Source organism: Leucoraja erinacea, chromosome 32, assembly GCF_028641065.1.
Source record: "Leucoraja erinacea ecotype New England chromosome 32, Leri_hhj_1, whole genome shotgun sequence".
In the NCBI taxonomy this organism is placed as follows: Eukaryota; Metazoa; Chordata; class Chondrichthyes; order Rajiformes; family Rajidae; genus Leucoraja; species Leucoraja erinaceus.
In genome coordinates, this window is record NC_073408.1 from 20,726,046 (window position 1) to 20,748,877 (window position 22,832).

General features: G+C 48.2%; 1 protein-coding gene across 2 annotated transcripts; it reads right to left on the reverse strand.

The window, feature by feature from the left end:
- Window positions 1–1,182: 1,182 nt before the first annotated feature.
- Window positions 1,183–21,780, reverse strand: tespa1 (thymocyte expressed, positive selection associated 1). 2 transcript variants are annotated; one of them, XM_055660864.1, is made up of 6 exons: window positions 21,640–21,780; window positions 17,484–17,615; window positions 13,240–13,296; window positions 10,077–10,116; window positions 8,813–9,021; window positions 1,183–4,496 (listed from the first exon to the last, which is right to left on the reverse strand). In XM_055660864.1, exons 1-6 carry the CDS (start codon window positions 21,662–21,664, stop codon window positions 3,766–3,768), a joined length of 1,194 nt encoding a protein of 397 aa, XP_055516839.1. In that variant the 5' UTR covers window positions 21,665–21,780; the 3' UTR covers window positions 1,183–3,765. The 2 variants fall into 2 exon arrangements, with proteins under 2 accessions (XP_055516839.1, XP_055516838.1); XM_055660863.1 differs by lacking the exon at window positions 21,640–21,780 and having other exon boundaries at window positions 17,484–17,872.
- Between the last annotated feature and the right edge of the window lie 1,052 nt (window positions 21,781–22,832).

A 22,832-nucleotide genomic window follows, 5' to 3' on the forward strand; every position in this document is an offset into this window, starting at 1 on the left:
CCCTGGTTCTGGACTCCCCCAACATCGGGAACATGTTTCCTGCCTCCAACGTGTCCAAACCCTTAACAATCTTATATGTTTTGCCTCTCATCCTTCTAAACTCCAGAGTGCACAAGCCCAGCTGCTCCATCCTCTCAGCATATGACAGTCCCGCCATCCCAGGAATTAACCTTGTAAACCTATGCTGCACTCCCTCAATAGCAAGAATGTCCTTCCTCAAATTAGGGGACTAAAACTGCACGCTATACTCCAGGTGTGGCCTCACTTTCAAGGGGGCTCTGGGAGCATCAGAGCTGTGGTTTTTGCATCATTATTGAATTCCTTTAACTCTTTGATGGAATTATGAGGCATATCTTGAAGAATCTTGAAGAATTTATCACATACAAAAAGTAATCCTCCGTCAGTTTCGCCACCTCCAACGTGACCCCACCACTCGCCACATCTTCCCATCTCCCCCCATATCTGCCTTCCGCAAAGACCGCTCCCTCCATAACTCCCTTGTCAATTCTTCCCTTCCCTCTCGGTCCACCCCCTCCCCGGGCACTTTCCCTTGCAACCGCAAGAGATGCAACACTTGTCCCTTTACCTCCCCCCTCGACTCCGTTCAAGGACCCAAGCAATCGTTCCAGGTGCGACAGAGGTTTACCTGCATCTCTTCCCACCTCATCTATTGCGTCCGCTGCTCTAGATGTCAGCAGATCTATATCGGTGAGACCAAGCAGAGGTTGGGCGATCGTTTCGCCGAACACCTCCGCTCGGTCCGCAATAACCAAGCTGACCTCCCGGTGGCTCAGCACTTCAACTCCCCCTCCCACTCCGTCTCCAACCTCTCTGTCCTGGGTCTCCTCCATGGCCACAGCGAGCAGCACCGGAAATTGGAGGAACAGCACCTCATATTCCGTTTGGGGAGTCTGCATCCCGGGGGCATGAACATCGAATTCTCCCAATTTTGTTAGTCCTTGCTGTCTCCTCCCCTTCCTCAGCCCCCCTGCTGTCTCCTCCCATCCCCCAGCCTTCGGGCTCCTCCTGCTTTTCCCTTTCTTGTCCCCACCCACCCCCACCCCCGATCAGTCTGAAGAAGGGTTTCGGCCCGAAACGTTGCCTATTTCCTTCGCTCCATAGATGCTGCTGCACCCGCTGAGTTTATCCAGCTTTTTTGTGTAACCTTATGAGGCATAGTTTAGTTCAGAGATACTGTGTGGAAACAGGCCCTTCGGCCCATCGAGACCGCACCAACCAGCAATCCCCGCACATTAACACTATCCTACACACACTAGGGACAATTTACATTTATATCAAGCCAATTAACCTACAAACCTGTATGGCTTTGGAGTGTGGGAGGAAACTAAAGATATTGGAAAAAATCCATGCAGGTCACAGGGAGAACGTACAAATTCTGTACAGGCAACCAACATCACCAACTAGAGAGCAGTCCTGACCTACCATCTACCTCATGGAGACCCTCAGACTATCTTTAATTGGACTTTTCTGGATTTAATCTTGCACTAAACATTATTACCTTCATCCTGAATCTGTACACTGTGGGCAGCTTGATTGTAACCATGTATAGTATTTACACTAACTGGATAGCACTCAATAAAAAAGTTTTTCACTGTACCTTGGTACACGTGACAGTAAACTAAACTAAACACAGCATAAACCGCTCAATGTGAAAGTACTAACAGTAGGCGATCCACTAAATGGTCTCATAATCATAATAATACTTTATTAGCCAAGTATGTTTTGCAACATACAAGTAATTTGATTTGCCATACAGTCATACCAATATAAAGCAACAAAACACACAAATACATTTCAACATAAACATCCACCACAGTGACTCCTCCGCATTCCTCACTGTGATGGAAGGCGAAAAAAAGTTCAATCTCATCCCTTGTTCTCCTGCGGTCGGGGGCCTCGAGCCTTCCATTGACGGGGTGATCTTGGCCCCCGTAGCCGGCGGCATTTGGGCCCTCGCGTTGGGGCGATCAAACTCCTGCATCGGGGGGGAATCTCAGCTCCCCCGCTCCCGGGCGATCGGACCCCGTGAGAATGTTAACTTGCCTGTGAAAAGCCAATGAAGTGGCCGGCAGGAGTCAACCGTTTTGAGGATGTGAGGTGATTTATGTTGCAAGGAAGGATGAGGAGAGATAATGTTGGTTGAATGATGCAAGAGACAGGACATGTTTGTTTGGAAGTGTAGGCTAACAGATCACGGAGCAACGCAGATTGGATCTCTGGTTTTATAAACAGAGATACTTAGTGCAAAAATATCAGGAATTGGTTTTAAATCTGTACCATTAAAAAAATGTAGTTTAATGCACTTTACAACTATTGATGTAATTATGAAGTCATAGTCACAGCTTAGTAACAAGCCTTAGAATCACTGACTCCACGACAATAATGAAGCAACTGTTTACACAATCCCGACGCTCATACAACTACATACTTGGGGGTGAGTTTGATTCCCAATTATCTTGCCAATTCATGGGATGCAGGAGAAACCCAGTGGAAATCCAAATGACAGGGGGAACGTGCAAACTCCACACAGATAGCAGTGGAGATCAGGATTAAAGCTGGATCACTGGAGCTATGAGGCGGCGGCTTTACGAGCTGCATCACTGTGTAATTGCTGCTATCCATTACATTACAAGTCTCTTGGAGACTTTTGAAGTGGAGATGACTGGAGCGAGTGCAGTAGAAACCACACTTTTCGCTTCTGGGAAGGTGTTGATGGGAAGAGCCAGAAGTGATATGAGAATTAAAAAATAATAATTTTGCAAGTGTGTTAGGATTTGGGACGCGGTGATTTGGTTTTGATATGGATTCAATGGGAAGTTTCAGAAATGAGTCAATGAGATAATGAAAAACACAAGGATATTGGCGAAGAGCAGGGTTGGGGGAAATACCTGGATTTTTCTTTAAAAAATCTAGTTGAGATTTTCTCTTGATATATTGTAATGTACAGCATGGAACAGCTGGAGAAGGGGTGTCCAAACAGAAATGTCTGAGAGTGGGCTCAAGTGGGGCGGCCTCAAAAGAACTGCCAACAACCGAGTGATGTGGGGGACATTTGTCAATGACCTATGCTGCCTAGAGAAGCAAAGGGAAGAAGAAGAAGAAGAAGAAGAAGAAGAAGAAGAAGAAGAAGAAGAAGAAGAAGAAGAAGAAGAAGAAGAAGAAGAAGAAGAAGAAGAAGAAGGCATTGAAACTGGCCCTTCGACCCACCAAATCCATGCTGACCATCGCGTATCGTTGGGATGTGGGAGGAAACCAGAGCACCCGTAAGAAACCCACATGGTCATTGGCAGAACATGATCACTCCACACAGACAGCACCCGAGGCCAGGATCGAACCTGGGACTCCGGCATTGTGAGGCAGCAGTTCTACTGGATGCACCACTGCTATTCTATGGTGTTATAAATCATCGTGTGTGGTTATAGAGAACAGCAAACCCTCTCATCACCACTCTTACTACTGGGACAGCAGTTCACTAGCAGGCAAAATGCTGACTGTGGTCCTTTGTTTTGAATGGCCCCTTTTGCTTTTGTCTTCGTTTTATGAACACCTCGTGATTTGCGTTGAAAGTCAAGTTTGTATATCCAGGATGATGAGGAGTGGGATGCAGCAGGGCATCTATTCCCTGTTGAATTTGGCGTGACGTATTAGTTTCTCATCAGATGTATCCACGAGAAAACAATCGCTGACTGGTCAAAGGATTACAACTCATCCTTCTGACATCGGTATCATGTCACCCAGCAAACCTCAGTTTGCAACATATCCTGGACTTTCAGGCGATGTTTTGAGCTGTTCTGGTAGCTCTGGGGAAATAATGAGATGTGTTGACTCCTGTGTATTGATGTGCAGGTCCTGGGAGCCACCAGGGTTGGAATCAACCTCTTGCCCCGACAGTGATGGCATGGGTGTGGAGCACTCCGAGTGTTCATTGGGAAACTCCATTCCCGGAGACTGGTGCGCCGTTGCCTCTGCCGTTGCTGTTGTGTTGAGGGCGTCAAGTTTGGACTTCCCGGTGTCTGCATCCGACGTCTCCTTGGTAACGGCCCCGCTAGATTGCTGACCTTCTTCCTCCTTCAGGTGTGGACTCTCTGAGTTCTGTCCATCTCTAGAATTGGAGGCCTGTTCACAACCTTCTCCTGAGCCTCGAGGCTCGGTTTTCACACATTCCGCTTTCGCTGAGCAACCTGGAGACTGGTCCGGCCCCGAGCTCGCTTTGCTTGACGACTCTTTCCTTTGCTTCGGATTTCCCAACTCCTTGGGTGCTCCGTACAAGCACAACTTGGTAATTGTTTTCCGCAGTTTCTGAACGGCTTTTCCTCCCGGGTGCTTCCCTTCCTGCCATTGCTTGGTTTTCTCCGGACTGAAGGAGAACTGGTGGGCAGGCCCGATCTTCCTCACTGGCGTTTTGGACACACGGGAGTAGAGGGAGGTCAGGGCATTCGCCATGGTCGTCAGGACCTCAATCTGCCGGAAACGACCTGGAGAAACAAGGACAAACATGCAGGGTCAATAGGAAGTCCACGTCTCACTCACTGGCGGAGCATGTTCAACATTAGGGTTAGGCTTATTGTTGTCACTTGTACTGAGACACAGTGAACAGGTTCAGTATGCATGCTGACCAAACAGATCACATAAAACCATACATCAAAACAATCAAGTCAAACTCAAGTACAATAAGTAGAGCAAAGGGGAAGATACGGAGTGCAGAATACAGTCCTCAGCATTGTAGCGCATCGGTTCCAGAGACAAAGTCCAATGTCCGCAATGGGCTAGAGGTGAATCGGACAGTACTCTAGCTTATGAAAGGACTGTTCAGGAGCCTGATAACAGAGGGGAAGAAGCGGTTCCTGAGTCTGGACGTGCGCATTTTCAAGCCTCTGTATAAAATGGAAATGCTCTAAATTCTGTGTCAGCGTACATGAGTGTCCAAGGTTGCTTCATGTGGACACCAAGGCAAATCAGTGGTAAATATTGGAGGAGAGAAAAGAAATGGAAGGGTTTGAGGAGGGGATGTCAGAACTTGGCACAGTGGTGAGGTAGGTCATGCCCGCTGCCTCACAGCTCCAGTGACCTGTTTCGAGGCTGTTCCCCAGTGCTGTCTGTGTGGAGTTTGCATGTTCTTCCTTTAACTGTGTGAGCTTCCCTTGGAGACACCAGCTACCTCCCACAAAGATGTGAAGATTAGAAGCTGGATTAGTTACTGCAAAGGAACCCTGATGTAGGAGAGAAGTTGGAGCATAGAGGTTGGGGGTGGGGGGAGGTCTCATACGTTCATAAGTTATAGGAGCAGAATTAAGTCCCTGTCCCACGATATTAGTTTACCCGAGAGCTTTCCCGAGTTAAAAATAAATCTAACTCGTAGTAGGTACGTGGAATGTACGTAGCAGGTACATCGGAGCTCGTGGATGTCTCGTAGCGGCTCGTAATGCTATCGGAGGGTACTCCGGAAAACGCGGAAACTCGTGACGTTTTTTCAACAGTGTGAAAAATCTCCAAGAGTAAAAAAATACTTGTGATGAAGTACCACGAGTTTGATTTTTTTTTAAAACTCAGGAGAGCTCTTGGGTAAACTTGCAATGTGGGACAGGGGCTTTAAGCCCATCAAGTCTACTCCGCCATTCAATCATAGCCATTGATCTATTGTTCCCTCTCAACCCCATTCTCCTGCCTTCTCCCCATAACCCCTTACACCATACTAATCAAGAATCTGTCAATCTCCACCTTAAAAATATCCACTGATTTGACCTCCTCAGCCTTTTGTGGCTATGAATTTCCCAGATTCACCACCCTCTGACTAAAGAAATTCCTCTTCATCTCCTTTCTAAAGGCACTTCCGTTTATTCTAAGGCTTTGGCCTCTGGTCCTAGACTCTCCCACTAGTGGAAACATCCACTCCACATCCACTCTATCCAGGCCTTTCATTATTCAGTATGTTTCAATGAGGATCTCCTCATCCTTCTAAACTCCAGGCCCAGTGCCGTCAAACGCTCATCGTATGTTAACCCAATCATTCCTGGGATAAATCTCGAAAAACACCACGATACACGTGACAATAAATTAAACTAAACTAACTACAGCGTAAACACTATTCCAGTTTGGAAGTGTGATAAGCAGTAGGCAATTTGGAAATGGACTCTGTGAGAACATGAGAATCAACTGGAGTACGAGACTGGGAGTGAAGGAGCAGAGAAGCATTGGCAGTGTGGGAGTGAAATATTGGAGGGAGAATACAATATCGTCAGTTGGATGATTGATGATGAATTAGCTCATCAAAGGTGGTCAACACTAATGCATCAACATTCGGTGGCGGAGTTCATTCATAGGGAGCGAGCGCTGATTCAAGTTGAGTCGAGTTTATTGCCATATGAGGTAAAGTACAGGAACAATGAAAGTCTTGTTTACAGCAGCATCACAGGCACAGAATCAGGCAACACAGAAAAGCATCAATTATACATAAACCACATCAATTTTACAATAGTAAAAATAAAAGTCGGCAAAATAAAAATACTAGTACAAAAATACACAATTAGAAAACAAGTCCATGGTAGTGCAAGGGGTGCAGGGCTGGCCTTAAGCCGATTTGACCGATTGCTCCCAATTGGGCCCCGCGCCTAAGGGGGCCCCCGCACTAATGTTCCGTATTTCGTACGGAAATATGAATTCTCTTTGTTAAATAAAGATTTTTTTTTAATTCGCCATCCGGATTTTTTTTTAAACGAACATGTAGAACAACCGCTGCACGGCCATCAGACACAAACGATTTGTTAACTAGTACTGTTAGCACTTCTAAACAGCAAGTAGTTAACACCTTGTCATACAATGTCATCAATGCATCCATCCACATTCCTCAGTAAATGTTATTGTGTTTTGAACAAGTATTAATGACGCCATGTACCTTTGAATAAAATTCACGCAGCGTCATTAATACTTGTTTAAAACACAATTACATTCAGTGAGGAATGTAGATCGATGACACGTTGAGAATTTCTTTAAACTCACCATCGTGAGTGAGGGCCCCAGACCGCGAGAAGTGGTTTCTTCCTGGTGTGCAGGTTAGTCATTCACCTACTGCCCACGTTGCGTCTCTCTGTGTTTTGATCTCTCTCTCCCTCCCTCCCTCTCTCACGCTCTCTCTCCCGCTCCCCATCTTGTCTCTCTCTAGCTCTCCCACTCCCTCTCTCTCACCCTGTCGCCTCGACATTCCCGGAATCATTGACGTTTTGCGGTAGACAAAAATGCTAGAGAAACCCAGCACGTGAGGCAGCCGCCTGGCCTGCTGAGTTCCTCCAACACTCTGTGTTTTTTGTTTGGCTGTGAAGTTGAAGGTGGCTCAGCAGGATGGGCATGGGCATGGGCATTAAAATTCCCATCCAATCAACAAATAGGTCTCCTCCCATCCAATCAGCCGCTGTCTCCAAGGACATTGTGTCCAATCACATAATTAGCAGCTACTGTAAAGGTTGGAAGCCAGCGGAGCTACTGACAGGCAAACAGGAGGTAGCAGGAGAGATTCACACAGTGTAGAATCCATCGTACCTAGTGTACAATTTCATAATATATACTAAATAACTGGGCTGACAGACCTTGGCTGGGAATCTGGGGTTCACCAAAATTGTTCCCAATTGGGCCCCGCACCCCCTAAGGCCGGCCCTGAAGGAGTGGCCCATGGCCATGGTGTTGGACAGAATGTCAGATAATTTGTCAAGATAGGATTAACGTTGTGCTAGTTGGTTCAACAACCTGCTTGTAGTGGGAATGCAGCTGTTCCAAAACCCAGTGATGCAGGAATTCAGGTTTCTGTAGCTCTGGCCTAATGGTAGGCGTGAGCAGAGGACATGACCTGTAGAGTGGAGATCTTTGATGACAGATGCCACCATCTTGAGGCAGTGCCATGTTGATGTGATTGATTGTGGGGAGGGCTGGGCCTGTGATGGGCCAGGGTGAGTTAGCAGCTGAGTTAGAGGAAAGAACTATCACTGTTAACGTCTGTCCCCCTGAGTCACTCCAGCATTTTGTGTATGTCTTTGGAGTAAACCAGCATCTGTAGTTCCTCCCTAGATATATTGTCTGCTCCACTGCGAAATCTCCTCAAGCTATGCCGACTTTAAAGAAGTTCTCCTCCTCTCTCCTCCTCTCTCCCTGCCTATTCCTTCTCTCCAGAGATGCTGCCTGACCTGCTGAGTTACTCCATCATTTAGTGTCTATCATCACTGTTAGAGTTTGATATCGAAGCATGGAAGGTGAAATACTAGTGAGTTAAAGTGCCTGCACTTCTATTGCAGAGTTACTGCTCTGGAACATCATCTGTGGAGTGATGGCATTAGAGTTTCAATGGGAGGGTTGAGGGTTGCAAGCCTCAAGACTTGTGCGAGAGCTGTAGTGACATTGGTCTCTGGTTTGTCAAAGGACAAGTAAAGGGCCTGTCCAACTTTCACGACCTGATTCACGACCTCTGCCGAGTTTGCCCTTGACTCAGACTCGCAGCATGGTCATCAAAAGGTCGTAGGAGGTCGTAGGTAGGTCGTAGCAGGTCGTGATGCTAGTCATAGGTACTCGTGGCATCATGCAGGTCGGGGCGTTTTTTCTAACGTGATGAAAAATGTCCACGAGTTAAAAAGGTTGTGAATTAGGTTGTGAATGTGGGACAGGCCCATCGTACATCAAACCATGAATGGCAGTGAAAGCATTAATTGGGGTTGGAGGTACCGATTTCTGTTGGAGAACTATTTCCATTAGAGTCACGGAAAGGCAAGCCTTGGTACACTTCTAATCTGGACATTAATTTGTAACTCACTTGCCAATGTGTAACTGGGATTTTCCTCCCCCAGTCTCTTCACCTGAGCTTCCAAGAAGACACGGAAGTTAATTCCATTTGCGTGGGAGGTGTAGCTGAAAAAGCGAGGCGGAATTTTTGCTGTAATATTCGGCTCTTCCATCCCAAAGCCAAGGTTGTACAGAATATCCTCAGGATCCTCCCTGTATAGTTCCAGTATCTGAGAGATACTAGAGACAAAAATATAATAATCAACATTGTAAGGTTACCGCGCAAATATCTATACTTCACTTCCAGCAAGCAGAGTGAATCTTCGTAACCTGGTCTTTCTGTGAAGCATTCACCATAAGTCCCAATAACCCCAAGGAGCTATTCACTGGAAATTCAACGTCCTGTTCTTAAGGGAGATATTAAGGCTAAATGTCAAGAGACTGATTTCTGAGAATCTATAATTTGTTTTTTTTGCTTTAGGTTTAGAGATACAGCATGCAAACAGGTTATTCGGCCCACCAAGTCCACCCCAAGCAGTAATTACCCATACACTAGTTCTATCCTGCACACTAGGGACAATTTACAGAGGGCCAATTAACTTACAAACCCAGTGTTTAAGAAGGAACTGTGCAGATGCTGGAAAATCGAAGGTACACAAAAATGCTGGAGAAACTCAGCGGGTGCAGCAGCATCTATGGAGCGAAGGAAATAGGCAACGTTTCGGGCCGAAACGTTGCCTATTTCCTTCCCTCCATAGATGCTGCTGCACCCGCTGAGTTTCTCCAGCATTTTTGTGAACCTACAAACCAAAACGTCTTGGGCAGAACAATGGAGCACCAGGAGAAAACTCAGGTCCCTGGAGCTACCAGCTGGACCACTGTGCCATCCTCATTTAGTTAATGGATATAAACGAGAGATTTAAAATATGAATTAGTTTCCCGCTGTTTTAGTTGCCATGACTGACTGTTTTTCTTTAAATTTCTCACCTCTTCAATGAAGTCAAACTTTCTGGTCGAGAGAGAAAAAAAAAGGTGAATGATTAAGTGTAAATGTATTAAACATAGGAGGGGATAAATGGGACCAGTGTAGATGGGGGGCATCTTGGTTTGCATGGCCAAGTTGGGTCGAAATCTAAAGGACACATAGGGCTAAACGGCCTAGTCTTGCTGTTCTCTATTCATCTGTATCCTTAAACACCACATGGGCAGCAGCCGAGGTCAGGATCGAACCTGCGTCTCTGGTGTTGTGAGGCAGCAGCTCTGCAATGTAGCTTGCTTGTTCAACCTTGACTTACCCCAATAACATTGGCTGACTCGGACTCCGTGACACATTACCTGGGGAGGGAAAGTATAGAAAGAGTCAGTTGCTATTTACCGCATGTTTCTGCTTTGGTCTTTGGATTTCTTTTTACCGCCTCTGTTCAGGGAATTGATGACATGTCCAAACCTCTGGACCACACAAAGTTTGTAAATGTGGCCGTAGAAAGCAAGAGGACATAGTTAGTCTGGCAGAATGTAATGAGTCCGGTGACGAGTGAGGTGATACACTGTGGCAGCAGGCGGTATGCGGTGACATCGTCAAATGAACGACTGTGAAGGGACAAAAGGTTTTGGACGATAATCTGCGCATATCCTTGAAGCGAGCAAAAGGTCTTGGAAGCATATGGGACCCTGGGATTCATAACAGAAGCAAAGAGTATAAAAACGGGGAAATGATGTTGAACGTGTATAAAACACACTGGGGTACAGTTTCTCAGCTCACAGAGTCCACGCTAACTAGCGATCCTCACGCTCCAGAGCTATCCAACACAACAGGGACAATTTACAATGTTTGCAGAAGTCAATTAACTTACAAACCTGTATGTCTTTAGAGTGTGGGAGGAAGCTGGAGCACCCGGAGAAAACCTACACAGTCACAGGGAGAACGTACAAACTCTGTACAGACAGCGCCCATAGTCAGGATTGAACCAGGTCTCTGGTGCTGTAAGGCAGTGACTCTACCACTGCGCTACTGTGCCACGTATAGTTTCAACTCTAAAGTTAGATACAAGAAGCCGAGATTGCTCCCCTAAGAGTAAGGAAGTTTGACTGCAGAGTTATATATAGATTCATGGCTTTATGGGAATAGATATTGGGAAGCAGTTCCCATTGGTAAATACCTCAGGCAGCCTGGGCACTTGTCTAATATTGTGGATAAAAGCCTGCGGCCACTGCTTCTCTGTACAGAGGGTGGCGATGGTCACAGGGTTGGGGATCTACAGGCTTTGAGTCTATGGAGAACGAGCGGAACAATGGAATCAACAAGATTGTTCCACGAGAAGCCAGCAGACTGGATGGGCTGAATGGCCTTGCTCCGTACTGTGACAATTTCATGATTTTTTTATATGGAAAATGTTCTGGAATGTTCAAGGTTTCAAGGCCAGTTTATTGTCACGTTTACCAATTAAGGTACAATGGAATTGGAGTTACCGTACAGCCATATTAAGTGAAAAGCAGCAAGACACACAGCCACATAAAAATTAACATAAACATCCACCACAATGGATTCCACATTCCTCACTGTTCAATCATCTTCCTCTTTGTTCTCCCGCGGTCGGAGCAGTCGGGGCGATCGCCAGGAAAGGTCGCCAGCGCGGACGGAGATACGATACGGAAAATCGCATTTCCGGTCGAAGTAAGAGATTGAAAAAAAGTTTTCCCCCAACCCCACCCCCCACATAAAACAAATCAACAAACACTATAACATATTTTTTAACACATACTAAATTATTGTATATGACTGCAGGCAGGGAGAGGGAGAGGGAGAGGGAGATGGATGGAGAGGGGGAGGAGAGAGGGGTGGGGTACGGGAGGAGAGGGACGGGATGGGGGGAGAGAGGTGTGAGGTGGGAGGGGGGGGGGGGGTGGGGAGGAGGGAGATTGTGTAGGGGAGGGAGGGGAAGAGTGTGGGGGGGGGGGAGGGGAGGGGGGGAGGGGGGGGGGGAGAGGGGGAGGGAGTGGGGGGGGAGAGTGGGGAGGGAGGGGTGGGGGGGGAGAGAAGTGGAGAGTGGGGAGGGACGGGTAGAGGGGTAGGGGGAGGGGTAGGGGGAGAGGGGGTGGGGGGGATGGGGGGGGGAGTAGGGGGAGGGGAGGGGGGGGAGAGAGGGGAGGAGGGGGGGAATGGGGGAGAGGGGTGGGGGAGGGGGGGGGGGGGGGAGGTGGAGAGAGGGGGAGAGGGGGGGGTGGGTTGTGGGAGAGGGGGGGAGGAGGGAGGGGGAGGGGATGGGGTAGGGGGAGGGGTGGGGGGGAGTGGTGGAGAGGGGACAGGGGGGGAAGGGGGGGGTAGGGGGGAGAGGGAGGAGGGAGGGGGGGGGGGGAGGGGGAGGGGGGGGAGGGGGAGGAGGAGGGGGAGGAGAGGGAGAGGAGAGGGAGGGATGGAGAGGGGGAGGGGAGGAGGGGAGGGGGGGGGAGAGAGGGGTGGGGGAGGGGGGGAGAAGGGGTACCACCTCCAGTTTAAATTCCATTTGGAATATTTTGGAGGACCAAGAAATCAAGAACCAAGAACCAAGAACAAAAAGAAGAAAGGACAGACAGACTGTTGGCGAGGCAGCCACTGCTGGTGGTTCCACCCTGTGAGGAACAGAAGCATTGGGTGGCGCAGTGATTGAGTTCCTGCCTCACAACAGCACAGACCCAGGTTCGATCCTGACCTCGGGTGCTGGCTGTGTGGTCTGTACATTCTCCCCGTGACTGGGTTGGATATCCCTGTGTGCTCTGGTTTCCTCCCACAGTCCAAGTATATACAGGTTTGTAGGTTAATTGGTTTCCGTAAATTGTCCATAGTGTATAGGATGCAAAAGTGGGGTAACATGGAGCTAGTGAATGGGTGATCGATGGTCGGTGTGGACTCAATGGGCCGAAGGGTCTGTATCCACACACTTTCTCTAAACCTGAGGTAAAATAGTTTATATGAAGTGAGTAGATCTGGTCTGGAATTCAATGGCTCGTTGAGTGTAACATTAAACATGGATGTAGAATGTTTGGGTTTGCCAGAAGGAATTGGATAAATGCTGGAAGCCTAGGAAGGAACTGCAGATGCTGTTTTAAACCGAAGATAAACACAAAATACTGGAGTAACTAACAGGCAGCATCTCTGGGGAGAAGGAATGGGTGTGATGTTTCGGGTCAAGAGCTTCATCTGAAGAAGGGTCTCGACCCGAAACGTCACCAAAAATGTCACCCATTCATTCTATCCAGAGATGCTGCCTGTCCCGCTGAGTTACTCCAGCATTTTGTGTCTACCTTCAGGATAAATGCTAAGAGTGGGAAAGGATGCAGCACCTTGAAGAAGGACGGTGGGAGCACAGTTAATTGAATTGGCTGCCCATAGCAGTGATGAAGACAGGTTGGACATGAAGGGAGACCGGCTGTGATTCCATGGAATGGTTTCTCCAGCAGAAAAGTAAAAAGGGAACTCACCCTTGATTCCGATAGTCAGGTTACCTTCAGCTTTATTCACAGCTCTCAAACCCGCATCTGTAGGAAAACACGAGACATAGAAAATAGGTGCAGGAGGAGGCCATTCGGCCCTTCGAGCCAGTTCCGCAATTCATTGTGATCATGGCTGATCACCCACAATCAATAACCCGTGCCTGCCTTCTCCCCCATATCCTTTGATTCCACTAGCCCCTAGTGCTCTATCTAACTCTCTCTTAAACCCATCCAGTGATTTGGCCTCCATCCACAAATTCACAACTCTCTGGGTGAAAAAGTTTTTTCTCACCTCAGTCTTAAATGGCCTCCCCTTTATTCAAAGACTGTGGACCCTGGTTCTGGACTCACCCAACATTGGGAACATTTTTCCTGCATTTTCAGTCGGGACACAGCCACAAGTCGAGACAGGTGCCCGCATCCTCAACCCCACCGTCCACTCTCACTGATGTATGAATGAAATGCAGCAACTTGAAACATTAACTGCATTTCGCTCTGCAGATGCTGTCCGACGTTAGAGATATAGCACGGAAACATAGAAATATTGAAAATAGGTGCAGGAGTAGGCCATTCGCCCTTCGAGCCAACACCGCCATTCAACACGATCATGGCTGATCATCCAAAATCAGTACCCCATTCCTGCTTTCTCCCCATATCCCTTGATTCCGTTAGCCCCAAGAACTAAATCTAACTCTCTTCAAAACATCCAGTGAATTGGCCTCCATTGCCTTTCGTGGCAGAGAATTCCACAGATTCACAACTCTCTGGGTGAAGATATTTTTCCTCATCTCAGTCCTAAATGGCCCACCCCTTATTCTTAAACTATGACCCCTGGTTCTGGACTCCACCAACATGGGGAACATTTTTCCTGCATCTACCCTGTCCAATCCCTTAAGAATTTTATATGTTTCTATAAGATCCCCTCTCATCCTTCTAAATTACAGTGAATGCAAGCCCAGTCGACCCATTCTTTCATCATATGTCAGTCCGGCCATCCCAGGAATTAACCTGGTGAACCTACGCTGCACTCCCTCAATAGCAAGAATATCCTTCCTCAAATTCGGAGACCAAAACTGCACACAATGCTCCAGGTGTGGTCTCACCAGTGCCCTGTACAACTGCAGTAGGACCTCCTTGCTCCTACACTCAAATCCTCTCGCTGTGAAGGCCAACATGCCATTTGCTTTCTTCTGGCCCTTCGGCCCATCGAGCACGGCAACCGCTGAACACCCAGTACACTAACACTATCCTACACACTAGGGACATTTTACAAATGTACTGAAGCCAATTAACATACAAACCTGGAACCTGGAGCAGCCGGAGTAACCCACATGGTCACAGGGAGAACGTACAAACTCCACACAGGCAGGATCGGACATAGGTCTCTGCCGCTGTGAGGCAGCAACTCCACCGCCGTGCCACCGTGCTGCCCCTGTCCTTTTTGTCAAGCTGCTTGTTTCTTCCTACACTCTAAAGTATTTAGTCCAGTTACAGTAGTTTGCCTGGTGTTTCACCCTGGTGATAATCAATGTTCCTTCCACCCCCTTGCTGCCTTGTTTCATACTCCCTCATGTGCAGTATGTTTTTAATATATTTTTAAGTGGCCATTGCGAAGATAAGTGCAATATCTTCATTTAATGCCTTTATTTCCCGTTTCATTATTCCCCCTTTAAACATCCGTGCCACATCTTCCAAGGAACCGAGAATAATTTTTCTATTCCTTTCAGTTTTTCATGTAGAAATGGTTCTAATTAGTTTTTATGCTAATAGCTAATTTATTATTCTTCTTTCTTCCTTATCATTGATTATCTTGGTTATCTTTTGCTCCTCTTTGGAATTGGTCCAATTCCCAGCCTGGTTTCTCTTCAATTCTCTCAGGGGTTGGCACGGTGACGCAGCTCAGGAGACCCAGGTTCGATCCTGACTTTGGGTGCAGTCTGTGCGGAGATTGTCCATTCTCATCGTGACCTGTGTGAGTTTTCTCCGGGATCTCTGGTTTCCCCCCACACTCCAAAGACATACAGGTTTGTTGGTTAATTGGCTTGGTATAATTGTAAATTTTCCCTGTTATGTAGGGATAGTGTTAGTGTGCGGGGATTGCTGGTTGGCAAGGACTTGTTGGGCCGAAGGTCCTGTTACAGTGCTGCATCTCTAAACTAAACTAAACCATCCTTGACTTCCTTGGTGAACTGCAGACGGATTTGCATTCCTGTGGAGACTATTGTCTAGAACATCATCAGCAACTTTACTGCAACATTAAGCCGACGTTATGTGCTAGGCCCTGCCGATTGCGGCTCGCTCCACGGAGAAAGTGCATGACCTTGGAGGCACAAGTGGGAAAACACTACCACATATGGGAAGCGGTTAGCTATCTGATAGTTCCCCTGCCACGTTTAGCTGCGGCCATATTTTGCACAGTAATCATAGCCCATAAAGCCACACACTGGGTCAGTTTCCTCCACAACTTCTCTGTTGACTCCTTTCACTTGCAAAAATAACTGTAGGTAATTTAGGTAAACCTCTCACCACCCCCACCCCCAAAAACCATTCCCACTCTTATCCCCCCCCCCCCCCCCCCCCCCCCCCCCCCCCCCCCCCCCCCCCCCCCCCCCCCCCCCCCCCCCCCCCCCCCCCCTTCCCCCTCCTCCCCCCCCAGAGAGTGGTGAATCTCTGGAACTCTCTGCCACAGAGGGTAGTTGAGGCCAGTTCATTGGCTATATTTAAGAGGGAGTTAGATGTGGGCCTTGTGGCTAAAGGGATCAGGGGGTATGGCGAGAAGGCAGGTACAGGACACTGTCGGATGATCGGCCATGATCATATTGAATGGCGGTGCAGGCTCGAAGGGCCGAATAGCCTATTCCTGCACCTAATTTTCTATGTTTCTATGTTTCTATGTACAACCTCTCCCTGTAGCTAATACTCCCTAATCCAGGCATCATACTAGTCAACCTCCTCTGTGCCTCTCTCCAGGGTACGAGGGATGAACAACGAAACATATCAACATTTCACAAGCTTTAGTGTGTGCTATCTACAAATTCCGCAGTGTTCATTCACTGAGTGTTTTTTTTCACAGCATCTCCCAGATATGCCACCTCCGCCACTTGGAAGGACGAGGCCAACACAGACATTGGAGTGTCACACCCAGGTTTCCCTCGAGGTCAGCTGACAGCTTTATCAAACCAGAGGCAAAACGGCAGAATTCCCCACAGACTTCACCAGGAGAATCATTACGGCTTAAGTTTCACCAGGACCATTAAAAGCAAATCCAAAAGTCTACAAAATATACACAAAATGCTGGAGCACCTCAGCGGGTCAGGCAGCATCTCTGTAGAACATGGATGGGTGACATTTCAAGTTGGGACACTTCTTCGCACTGGTCAGTCTAGAGAAGGGTCCCGACTCAAAACATCATCTATCTATGTTCTCCCGGGATGCTGCCTTCCCCACTGAGTTACTCACGCTGGTCAGGCCTGCTTGGAGTTCTTTCCTTTCAAGGGAGGGCGCTGGTCATAAACCAGCTGGTGGCCTCCATGTCATGGTACCGGCTGGCTACTCTTGTCCCACCTTCCATATTTGTAACTGCTTTACAGAAGAAGCTGGTGGATTTCCTTTTGGGTTAACCTTTAGAATAAAACAGCATCAGCAGCTCCTTTCTATGAAATATTATAAAATATGAACAGGGTTCCAACCTGAAACGTCACCGATCCACGTCCTCCACAGATGCTGGCGGACCCGCTGAGTTACTCCAGCAGTGTGTGTGTGTGTGTGTGTGTGCGTGGGGGTGTGTGTGTGTTGGTATGTGTGTGTGTATGTATGATGCTGCGTGTGTGCGTGTGTGTGTATGTATGTGTGCATATGTGTGTGTGTGTGTGTGTGCATGTGTACGTGTATGTGTGTGTGTGTGTGTGCGTGTGTGTGTGTGTGTGTGTGTGTGTGTGTGTGTGTGTGTGTGTGTGTGTGTGTGTGTGTGTGTGTGTGTGTGTGTGTGTGTGTGTGTGTGTGTGCATGTGTGTGTGTATGTGTGTATGTGCGTGTGTGTGTGTGTGCGTGTGTGTGTGCGTGTGTGTGTGTGTGTGTGCGTGTGCGTGTGCGTGTGTGTGTGTGTGTGTGTGTGTCGTATTTTGTAAACCAACATCTGCAATGTTTCTACATGTAAAATGGGCGCTAGTCCCGTGATCCCTAGTGCTGCTGAAGGGCCGATGGACCAGGCAGTGGACCAGCCCTGTACTTACCTGGTAACGTGAGGCTCTCTTCCACGTTCTGCCGCTGCCCTCTGCTCTGGGCCCAGGCCTGGCGCTTTCTGGTGACGCCTCGCTCCAAAGTGGACGGGGTTTGAGGGGACGAGCCCTCCATCTGGTCACCCACTGCAAAGTAAACCGAGTTCAAGGGATTGACAAAGACACAGCACAACATTCCGTTGTAACCTCAGAATGCCCAGTGTATCACAACTCAATGACTAACTCTCTCTCTCTCTGCTGTGTTCCCTCTCTTCTCTGCTCATCCCTCCTTTTCCAGCTCCACCACACTTTCTCTCTGCTACTTATCCCGTTCTCTCTCGCACCAAACTGTCCGCTTGTCTATTCCACACTTTGCTCTCTTTATTCTGCTGCCCTTATAAGATGCATTTTCCCCTCTACTGTTTCTCTCCCCCCCCCCCTCTCTCTCTCTCTCTCTCTCTCTCTCTCTCTCTCTCTCTTCCTCCCTCCCTCTCTCTCCCTCTCTCTCCCTCTCTTTCCCTCTCTCTCTCTCGCTTGCTTTCTACTCTTCCATCCCCCCTCCTCTCTCTATTCTACAGGTCTGAAGCATCAACCATTCTTTTGCAGATAAACGTGGAAGATATTCCCCCTGGGCCAGGGTCTGAAATCAGGGGTCACAGTCTCAGGGATCAGCCACGGATGAAGTGAGGAGGAGTTTCCTCGCACAGAGTAGAGTGTGCTTGGAATCCTCTCCCTTGGACGTCTATGGAAGTATTGTCATGGATTGTATTCCAAAGGACTATCCAATGATGGTAGACAATAGTGCTGGAGAAACTCAGCGGGTGAGGCAGCATCTATGGAGCGAAGGAAATAGGCAACGTTTCGGGCCGAAACCCTTCTTCAGACTGAGACTCTTAGTCTGAAGAAGGGTCTCAACCTGAAATGTCACCTATTCCTTTTGTCCAGAGATGCTGCCTGTCCCGCTGAGTTACTGCAGCATTTTGTGTGGCATCTTCGAATATCCAATGGAATTCTCCACACAAGAGGGATCAGGAGTCCCTGGGGATTGGGCATGAAAACCGTGTAGCCATGATCTCCATTACTGATGGAGCTCAGTCACCGAGCCAGTATCTCCTATTTCACAGTAATTCTTTTTCTCTCTCTCTCTCTCTCTCTCTCTCTCTCTCCTCTCTCTCACTTCTCTCCTCTCTGCTCTCGGCTCTCTCTGATCTCCTCTCCCTCTCTCTCTAATCTCTCTCTCTCTCTCTCTCTCTCTCTCTCTCTCTCTCTCTCTCTCTCTCTCTCTCTCTCTCTCTCTCTCTCTCTCTCTCTCTCTCTCTCTCTCTCTCTCTCTCTCTCTCTCTCCTCTCTCTCTCTCTCTCTCTCTCTCTCTCTCTCTCTCTCTCTCTCTCTCTCTCTCTCTCTCTCTCTCTCTCTCTCTCTCTCTCTCTCTCTCTCTCCTTCTCCCTCTCTCTCTCCTCCTCCTCTCCCGTCTCTCTGCCAGTCACCATCCTCTCTTCACTATCCCCTTCTTTCTCCTCTCCCCCCACCTTGCTCAACTGCTCCCCCTGCTGTTCTCTCTTTTTGCTGCTCTTTCCACATTCTCGGCAACTCTGCCCTGTCCCACCATTCCCTGCTGCTCCCCCTCATCTCCCTTGCCTTCTCCTCCGTAGATACGAGAGTGACATTTAAGAGGCTTTTAAACAGGCACATGGATATGCAGGGAATAGAGGGTTATGGATCATAGATTAATATATCTCGGCATCATGTCCCCTACGGACATTGTGGGCTGAAGAGAATGCTGGACTGTTCCATGTTCTATGTTATATCTCCTTTGAGATGAATAGTTTATCTCTGTGCTATACTAGTTTGAGCACAGTAGATTTTATCAGCCCTATTTTAAATTGTACAGAGTTGTGGCTCTCTACTAAATGATTGTTTACTGGGCTAAACTCCTCCAAGATTATGCTCATGTGAGCTGGATGTGTCGGTCCGCTCTGTAATAGTTTGAGCACCATCATGCATCTCCACTGCACTATCCCCGACATTACTACTTGGTTGGTACACAAAAATGCTGGAGAAACTCAGCGGGTGCAGCAGCAACTATGGAGTGAAGGAAATAGGCAACGTTTCGGGCCGAAACCCTTCTTCAGACTACTTGGTTTCTTGGTTTCTTGGTCCTCCAAAAAATTCCAAATGGAATTTAAACTGGAGGTGGTGGAGGGTGGACTTAAGCCAGAAAGGGTTCTTGGGAAGAAAGTGCTAGCTTAAATTTAGTTGCATCTGGTTGGGTAACTATGGTTGGGTGAAGATTATTCCATGCTTTAATTGTGCGGGGGAAGAACGAATTGCTGTACACATCTGTCTTGGTAGCTGGAATCACAAATTGGATCGAATGCCCTCATCTGCTCCTAATTGGTTTGGGTTTGGTGTAGGTTTTGTAATCTATGTCGAGCTGATGTTACTGTGGACAACCGCCAATGCTGCCATAGCCTCAGAATAAAAGGACGTTCCTTGTGAAAGGAGACGAGGAGGAATTTCTTTAGAGGGTGGTGAATCTGTGAAATTCCTTGTGGAGGCCAAGTCAATGGGTATTTTTAAGGCGGACATTGACAGATTCTTCATTGGTAAGGGTATCAGGGGTTATGTGGAGAAGGCAGGAGAAGAGGGAAAGAAAGATCAGCCGTGATGGGGAAGTCTTGATGGGCCTAATTGTGTTCCTATAACTTAACAGTGGCATGGTGGCACAGAGGTAGAGTTGCTACCTTACAGCGCCAGAGACCCGGGTTCGATCCTAACTACAGCTGCGTGCTCATACGGAGTTTGTACGTCTCCCTGTGGCCGTGTGGGTTTTCCTTGAGTGCTGCAGTTTCCTCCCACACTCCAAAGACAAATTGGCTTGGTGTCATTGTAAATTGCCCCTAGCGTGTGTAGGATAGTATTAATGTGTGGGGATCGCTGGTCCGCCTGGACTCGGTGTGCCAAAGGGCCTGTTTCTGCGCTGTCTCTCTAAACTAAACTAATAACCTATCAACCTATGCACCAATGGTCCTTGTCACTTGTCCTTTCTTAGCTCTACCCAAACAGACTCTGTTTCTTGATTCCAAAGCTGTGATCCTTTCTCTCTGTCGCCATTGATCGCACACTTTGTTGGCAGGGATAGACCTCTTCCTTTTCCATGCTGTCTGCCTTGTCGAAACGTTCAACACATTGATCATTTTACAACCATATCTCTGTCTTGGGCATTACATTGTACCTATCTATTTCCATTGATGTCAGCGGTTCATCTATCTGAAGCCACGTTTGAAGAAGGTTGCCATTCCGAATCGTCGCCAGTCCATTCCCTCCCCAGATGCTGCCTGACCCGCTGAGTTACTCCAGCACTTTTGTGTTTTAGCCAAGATGCAGCATCTGCAGTTCCTTGTGTCCCCAGTTCAGCTACACGTTGCCGTGAACGCTGCTCGTATGAACAATGACAAGCTCTCTTTCATTCCAACGTGTGGGTTGGAGGTTTTACGTCCTCTTTATGGACCTGTCCGACTTAGGCGATTTTTTAGGCAACTTCAGGCGACTAGTTTGTCGACACATGTTCGCCGGTGGTCACCGGGAGTCGTCTCCTCAGTCGCGCAAAAAGTCGTTCTTTCTGGTCGCTGCTAAATTTTCAACATGTTGAAAATGTTTCAGCCACAGTGGGTTTGACGCCAATGAGCGTAGCTTGACTTCTCCTGACGTGAGCGCTGTCGTAGATTGTCGCCAGGATGACGTAGGTTGTCCCCGGTTTTTCGGGGACCTGCTACGACTTTGACAGTCGCCGGCAGTTGCCTAAAAAATCGCCAAGTGGGACAGGCCCATTAGTTTGATTAATGCCCTTCTCTAAACCAATAAAGCCGTCCAAAGCTTCTCATTTTTTTAAAGCATGCATTTTAAATAGTTTAACCTAGTGGAGGAAGGAACTGTAGATGTTGGTTTAAACTGAAGAAAGACTCAATAAGCTGGAGTAACTCAGCGGGACAGGCAGAATTTCCAGAGAAAAAGAATAGGTGACGTTTCGGGTCGAGACCCTTCTTCAGACTGCAATCCTTTCAACCTTGCGGACCTGGTCTATCTTATACTGTAATAATTAGATAGTAGTGTGAGCAATGTCCTCATCTCTTGCCGAAGATTCGTAATTCACTCAATGTGCATCACTTACCCAGAGCCTGCCCCTCCAAAGCCATCTTGGGAACACGTGGCTTGCTAGCGGCTTCTGTTGCTGCAGTTACAGGAGACACAGACTGGCCATCGCCACATCCAGCGGCTGCTCCTTTGAGCCCAAACTAACGCTAAGCCTGAGTCTGAGTGGGAACGAGGAAGCTGAACGCGTTTCGCAGTCTCAACCATTTCCTGTCTCTGCCCAGTAACATCCGCATTTGAAATATCTGCAAAATATTGTCTGCGCACTGTCGCGGAAGTGAATTGCAAATTGCGCAGGGAGGAACAACCAGCCACAAAGTGACGGCCTTATGGTAGATATGTGGTGTGAGATGTTTACACAGAGGGTGGTGGGGGCCTGGAACGCCATGCCAGGAATGGTGGTGGAGTCAAATACACTCTCTCCCTGTGACCATCCCCACCCGCCAGCGAAGACTCTGCCCTTCCTCCCTCCGCCTTATTCTAGCCCCCTGTGTTCACTGAATTGACTTGCCATCCCTGGCACACAGGGTGCAAGTGTCGCCTAGTCTACACTTGGTCTCACTGACGTGGAGGTGGCACCATCGAGAGCAGCGAATACAACAGACGAGGTTGGAGGAGGTGCATGTACACGTACTTGCCCATCCCTAAAGGGTCTGTCCCACTTACGCAACTTTTTCGGCAACTGCCCGGCACCTGTCATAGGTGGCCCGGAAATTTTCAACATGGTGAAAATTCAGCGGTGACCAGAAAGATGCTACGACTCTTTGGGTGACTAGAAGACTACTCACGGCCATACAGGCGACAGACACCCTAGCGACATGTCGCGGGGTGAAGCCTGTATGGTCGTGAGTAGTCGCCCAAAGAGTCGTTCCTTGTTCTGGTCGCCGCTGGATTTTCAACGTTGAACATTTTCGGCCACCTGTAACGACCTATGACGGGTGCCGGCAGTCACCGAAAAAGTCGCGCAAGTGGGACAGGCCCTTTACAATCACCTCTTTCTACCCACTATCTCCTCTCTACTCCAGTCTTGAAGAAGACCATCTGGAAGAGCTGCTATAGGTCCCAATGGAGATGAGGGAGGAGGAGTAGGGACAGAGGTTCCTGGGGGAATGTGCCTGGGAGGGGGGAGGTGTGCATGAGGAGGGATCTGCAATTAGGGAGTGACAGAGTGGGGAGTCTCTGTAGAAACCAGGAAAGGAGCCGGGAAGGGTA

Excerpts from the sequence above, each read along its gene's own strand:
- tespa1 (XM_055660863.1), bottom strand. The coding sequence starts at position 17,664 with ATGTTGTGCTGTGTCTTTGTCAATCCCTTGAACTCGGTTTACTTTGCA. Across the intron at positions 13,297-17,483 it reads AGAGAGCCTCACGTTACCAG|ATGCGGGTTTGAGAGCTGTG; the intron begins GTAAGTACAGGG and ends GTTTTCCTACAG. Across the intron at positions 10,117-13,239 it reads CCTGACTATCGGAATCAAGG|GTAATGTGTCACGGAGTCCG; the intron begins GTGAGTTCCCTT and ends TTCCCTCCCCAG.